At 32.2% G+C, this 6992-nt stretch overlaps 1 protein-coding gene across 7 annotated transcripts in view; it reads right to left on the bottom strand.

The window, feature by feature from the left end:
- Positions 1-2380: 2380 nt before the first annotated feature.
- Positions 2381-6992, bottom strand: part of UGT2A1 (UDP glucuronosyltransferase family 2 member A1 complex locus) — a 47944-nt gene continuing 43332 nt past the window's right edge. For all 7 annotated transcript variants that reach the window (XM_017501668.1, XM_017501664.1, XM_017501665.1 and 4 more), the window contains one exon: positions 2381-3610. In XM_017501668.1, coding sequence (XP_017357157.1) covers positions 3331-3610 — 280 coding nt within the window. In that variant the 3' untranslated portion in view covers positions 2381-3330. The remainder of the gene's footprint in view (positions 3611-6992) is intronic.

Below are 6992 nucleotides of genomic sequence, written 5' to 3'. Positions count from 1 at the left end.
TTGTTTGTTTTTTTCTTGTAAATCTGTTTTAGTTCTTTGTAAATTCTGGATATCAGCCCTTTGTCAGATGGGTAAACTGCAAAAATTTTTTCCCATTCTGTTGGTTGCCATTTCACTCTAATGACTGTTTCTTGAGATAGGGTCTCACATTGTCACTCAGGCTGAATTACAATGATGAAATCACAAAACTCTAAATAAAGTAATTATACAGCTGAATCACCATTTCTTAAATGTCATGGTTCAAGATACTTTTGTGTGTAAAAATTTGTACACTTACAAATCACATATTATATATTTATCACTTTAAAGTGTACAACTCAATGGCTGGGTGAAATGCTTATGTCTGTAGTCCCATTACTTTGTGAAAGACAAAAGAAGGTGGATCACTTAAGCCTAGGAGATTGATATCAACATGGATAACACAGACAATACTTGTCTCTAAAAAAAAAAACAAGAACAAAAAGACTGCACCTGCCGTCCCAGCTACTTGGAAGGCTGAGGTGGGAAGATGCCATGAGCCCAGGAAGTTGAGGCTGCATTGAGTGGAGATTACAATACTGGACTCCAGCCTGGGTGACAAGCGAAACCCTGCCTTCAAAAAAAGTTTTTTAATATACAGTATGATGGTTCATCATATATTTACAGAATTTTGCAACAACTAGAACAACATTGAACATATTTTATCACCCACCAAAAAAAAACACCGGACCCTTAGCAATTCCTTATCCTTCATTTTAGGCAAACACTAACATAATTTCTATTTGTATCAATTTGCCTATGAAGGGCATCACATATTGATCTTTGTTGTTTGGCATCTATACTTAGCATAATGCTTTAAAAAGTTTAATTAATGGTATAGCATGCATCAGGACTTTTTTAGTTTTATTGCCAAATAATATTCTACAGTATTGATATATCATACATTGTTTATTCATTCATCAGTGATGGACTGTAGTTTTTCTTCCAATTTTGGTTAAGATGTTATCAACATTCATGTATTAATTTTGTATAGTCCTATTGTCATTTCTTTTGGGTATATTACTAGAGATGGAGTTGCTGGATTATATTGTAACTCTATGTTTAAACTTTGATAAGCTGACAAATTGTTTCAAAGGGCCTGAATAATTTTTTATTCACCCAAGCAAAGTATGAAGGTTCCAATTTTTCTACATCCTTGCCAACACTTTTTATTATTTGTCTTTTTGATAACAATCATGTTAGTGAGGGTGAAGTGGTATCTAACTGTGGTTTTTACTAACATTTTTATATAATACCGTTGAACCTAATGATGCAGAGCATCTTTTCATTTGTTCTTCTTGGACATTTACATTTGTTCATTTGTCCTTATGAACATTTATATATTCCTTAGAGAAATACCTGTTCAGGTCTTTTGCACATTTTTGGATTGGGTTATTTGTTATCATCGAGCTGTAGGATTTCTTTTTATAAATTTCTTAAATGAGTTAGTTACCATGTATGTAATTTGCAACTATATAATCCAAAGTCTGGTTTCTCTTCCGACATTAGTGATGGTGTTCTTTGATGTGCAAAATTAATTTCAGTGAAGTTCAATTCATCAACTTTCATTTAGTTGCTTCCGTTTTTGGTGTCATATGTAAAAACCTTGCCAAATTCAGGATTAGAAAGATATACACATATTTTTCCTGCTGAGTTTTATAGTTCCTGCTCTTACATTTAGGTTTTTTATCTATTTTGAGTCCATTTTTGTATATGAATTGAGGTGAGGGGTTTGATTTTATTCTTTTGAATATTGATAATCAGTTTTCCCACTGGCATTTGCTAAAGAGACCATTTTTCCTCCCTTGTATTGTTTTGTCATTCTTGTCAAATATCAGCTGTCTCTATGTTTGGCTATATTTCTAGATTTTACAAACTATTCATATTGAGCATATGCCTTAGCTATATGCCTGTACCTAATGCATGCTAGGCTTAATACCAAGATGATGAGCTGATAAGTGCAGTAAACCACGATGGCATACATTTACCTATGTAACAAACCTGCAAATGTATCCTGGAACTTAAAATACTGTAAAATTTAAAAAAGAAAGAATTAAAGAAGAAAGAAGAATTTCAAAAATTTTACTAAGGCAACAAATGTAATTTCTTCTCAATTTCAAATACTGAAATTAACACTTTAGAAATGTCATTAAATTTATAAAGGGTAAAGAAAGCAAAACTTTTAATATATTTATTAAATTAATATAAAGCTGATTTAAGTATAAATATTTGCCTTCAACAAGTGCTTTGCATTAATAAATATTTATTATGCCATATCCTTGGTCAACCTCTCACATAGCAATTAATTGATAAATTTAGATTTGTAGAACATAAAGACAAAAATAATACAATTATCTTAAAATTCAAGTAAGCATGGTTTTTATTTTTTGGCATAAAATTAAACTTTGATTACAAATAGTGATTATATATTATGAACATTAGTAATTTTTAAGCATAATTAATTGATGTGTAATGTAATCATTTGTACTGTTAACTAAAAGTTTTATAAAATCACTGGTTATTTTCTATATTTCTCATTGTTGTGTCCTCTAAATATGATCTGTTCACATTTAACATATAACATAGAATTTTCTACTTGAAATAAAAAATGTAGATTGGTTTATTTACTAAAGACAGTACCCAAATCTTCCACTACAGGTTATATAAGAATATATGTTGAGGAAAGGCAGACAAGTTATACAATGATTATATAAATATAATCAATGAAATTTATGTAGACATTAATAGGATGCACATCACAGTTAAATTCATTCTCTAACTCCTGCAACATTGGGAAAGCAGAAGAGTTTATTTTTATTAAAAAAGGAAATCATTACCTTTCTCATAACACACTATTCTCCTATGGTGGTTCCCTGATTTGTGTGGTATACGGAACTTGTGAATTTGACTCTTTCTTACACCTATCAAATTCCATCTACACTGTATGCATTACCCAGGATTCAGCATATTGTTAGTCATCGATTAAGGTTAACTATAAAATAATTTGATACTGTGAATATAACATATTTAGAATTAGGTAGTATTCTTGTGTCAGAAAAGTGAAAGGAAAAGGGTACAGTCAGCTGGGAAAGACTAAGGAAAAATAGAAGACTATAACTCACAAGTTAATAATGATCATGTTGAAATCTAGGCTTTATCATAGCAGCAGGCTTAAGGCAGGTAGAAGAATAGAAAATTTGGAAACATGATGGGAGATGTGTTTTTGTTAAACTTCTTTTGGCTGGAATTAATAATATTGTACCATTCAGATTTTGTCAAACTTAAAAACATATATTTCCTCTTCTTCTTGATCTATTCTCTTTTTTCCTTCTTTCCTATCTTACCAAATTTTTGAAAGAAAATAAAACAACATTGTATGACCAAAAATATAGCCATTGTCACACAGACCAGCAAGAACCCAATAACATCCAAAGAGTGGTACTGGAACCAGGTGAGGTTGTGGGCAGCTGGCCGCAGGTGCTTGGCTCCTTTGTGACGCATGACAAACTCGATCCAGAAGACTGCGCGATCCAGGGGCTTTACAGGTTGATCATGGTGAATTCTTGATAACCTCATAGCATTCTCTTTATAGCTGGAAGACAAAATAGGCAGAAATTAGATAATTTTTGTTTTTATGTTCACTGAAGATAAATATGTGATACATATTTTCTATACAAGTTGAAGTCCATAGTTATGTTAAGAATAATATAATTCTTACATGAACTGTTCTAGTTGCACAAGATTTTAGAAGTTACAAAAGGGAGGATGTGGATGAAATATATTCTTAACACAGGATGGTCAAATGTAGACATGAAAAAATAAAGCAAACTAGTTGTAAATATATTTGTCTAGCATAAGTTTTCTAAAAATAATTTTGATACTGTGTGAAGTATACTGTCCAGTACAGTTTGAAGACTAAGATGGTATATAATCTAATGTTGTGGGATAAAAATCATTTTAGACATACATAAACATATCCTTTAATGTCTGGTTGGTTCATATGACAGACAAAGGAAATTGAGATTAGTGAGTTATTTTACAGTTCTGAGATGTTGGCACTGTGATAATTACTCCTTGGCACACATTTGTATGTTTGTGATGAAAAGAATAGTGTCTCTCTGTAACATGAAGACTGAACAAAAAAAACTCTGTTGATTTAAGAAGTGGCATATGAACTTTTAGTTTTTAAGGTAAATCAAAATATTTCCCTAGAATTAGAGTTCTTAATCAACTTGCCATCACAATAGCAATAGGTAGGGTAAGGCCAAGATAGTAATTTCACATGGATCATCCTACATTTGAGGCATGCCTATATTTGAGGCAAATAAATAAATTTGTACATGTGAATCAAAAATATAATAAGAAAAAAAGTATGTTTTCCTATAAACGATGTAGGACAAGGACCATGCTCATAAATTCATTATTTAATATTTTATTTTACACTAATGTTTTATGACTGACATGATAAAATATTCTGAATAATTAAAATTTATTATGGTATATTCAAATGTAATTTTTAATGTTTATTAATTGCTTTAATGAATAACAGAATGGAGTACAAATACATCCGTATATGTGCTCTACAATATACTCTGTGTTCCCAGAGGTAGTATTGGGTTTAGGGTTAAAGTGAAGGTATTTTAAGTTAAATAATTTTTAGGCCTTTATTTAAAATTTTCTAACACTATTTATAGCTCTGTTTTTTGCATCAATAGTATTGTCAATGAAATGAGTCAACATCTAAAATATTTGAAGATATTTATTTGGAGCAAAATATGAGTGAACATGGCCCATGACACAGCCCTCAGGAGGCCCTGAGTACATGTGCCGACAGTGGTTGGGGTGCAGTTTGGCTTTACACATTTTAGGAAGGCATAAAACATTAATCAAATACATTTAAGAAATACTTTGGCTTGGTCCAGACAGGTGGGACAACTTGAAGTGGGGGTACATTCAGGTTATATGTGAATTTAAAGATTTTCTGGTTGACAATGGGTTGAATTTGTCTAAAGACCTAGGATCAAACGGAAGGCATGACTGGAATCAAGGACTGTAGACATCCAAGTCCTTATTTGCGAGGAAGCATTCAGGTAGTAGGCTTCAGAGAGAATTGGCTGTGAAATGTTTCTTATCAGACTTAAAGTCTGTGTTGATGCTAATGCCAGTGAGGTATAATGAGGCATGTTTGACCCTCACTTCTCATCATCGCCTGAAAAAGTCTCTCAGGCTAAATCTTCAAAGAACTCTGAGTTAGGAAGAATTCCATTCAGATGGTTGGATAGGGGGCTTAGAATTTTATTTTTGGTTTACAGTTTTCAAGTCAATAATAAAAGTTTAATGATCATTTTAAGCATTAAAGAGAATCACAGACCTTACCTACTCTGATAATTAACAAAATAAACCAAATTGTCAGCAACTAACAACTTTGTAATAGTCTAGTTGACTAGACATCAAAGTCAAAGAAAACAGCATAATGAGCCTTGCTGAAGCTTCTAAGCCACCAATTAGCTCCTGAATTATGATTTCTAGAATTATGAATTGTACAACATGTATGTATTAATAAAAGTCAATTAATTGGAATGTGGATAGAAAGCAAAAGTCAAAAACAAGGACTCAGTTTTGGTATGAATCTAAACAAAGAGTTTAGTGTCTCTACTTTTTGAAATGATACACTGCTCTCTGTGTCTAAAACACCTGGCAAAGGGCACTGAATAGTTGTTTTTAAGCAGGTTAGTTCCATTTAGAAAAAACACTAAAGAAGGGCATTACATAATGGTAAAGGGATCAATGCAACAAGAAGAGCTAACTATCCTAAATATATATGCAACCAATACAGGAGCACCAAAATACATAAAGCAAATGCTTAATGACCTCCAAAGAGACTTAAACTCACACACAATAATAGTGGGAAACTTAAACACTCCACTATCAATATTAAACAGATCAACAAGACAGAAAATTAACAAGAATATCCAGGACTTGAACTCAGATCTGGACCAAGCAGACCTAATAGACATCTACAGAACTCTCCACCCCAAATCCACAAAATATACATTCTTCTTAGCACCACATCACATTTACTCTAAAATTGACCACATCATTGGAAGTAAATCACTCCTCTGCAAATGCAAAAGAAAGGAAATCATAACAACCAGTCTCTCAGACCACAGTGCAATCAAATTAGAACTCAGGATTAAAAAACTCACTCAAGACCTCACAACTACATAGAAACTGAACAATCTGCTTCTGAATGACTACTGGATAAATAATGAAATGAAAGCAGAAATAAAGATGTTCTTCAAAATCAAAGAGAACAAAGACACAATTTAACAGAATCTGTGGGACACATTTAAAACAGTGTCTAGAGGGAAATTTATAGCACTAAATGTCCACATGAGAAGTTAGGAAAGTTCAAAAATTGACAACCTAACGTTACAATTAAAAGAAATAGAAGAGCAAGTTCAAACAAATTCGAAAACTAGCAGAAGACAAGAAATAATTAAGATCAGAACAGAACTGAAGGAGATAGAGACTCAAAAATCCCTTCAAAAAAATCAGTAAATCCAGGAACCGGTTTTTTGAAAAGATCAACAAAATAGATAGACCTCTAGCCAGACTAATAAAAAGGAAAAAAGAAGAATCAAATAGATGCAATAAAAATGATAAAGGGGATATCACCACCAATTCCACAGAAATACGAACTACCATCAGAGATTACTACAAACAACTCTTTGCACATAAACCAGTAAATCTAGAAGAAATGGATAAATTCCTGGACACTTACACCCTCCCAAGACTAAACCAGGAAGAAGCTGAATCCCTGAATACATCAATAACAAGATCTGAAGTTGAGGCAGCAATTAATAGCCTACCAACTAAAAAAAAGTCCATGACCAGTTGGGTTCACAGCTGATTCTACAAGATATACAAAGAGGAGCTGGTACCATTGTTTCTGAAACTATTTCAAACAATAA

This window comes from Cebus imitator, unplaced genomic scaffold, assembly GCF_001604975.1.
Source record: "Cebus imitator isolate Cc_AM_T3 unplaced genomic scaffold, Cebus_imitator-1.0 Scaffold283, whole genome shotgun sequence".
NCBI classification, from domain to species: domain Eukaryota; kingdom Metazoa; phylum Chordata; class Mammalia; order Primates; family Cebidae; genus Cebus; species Cebus imitator.
Note: the sequence above shows the minus strand (reverse complement) of the source record. Positions and strands in the feature narration are given on the sequence as shown.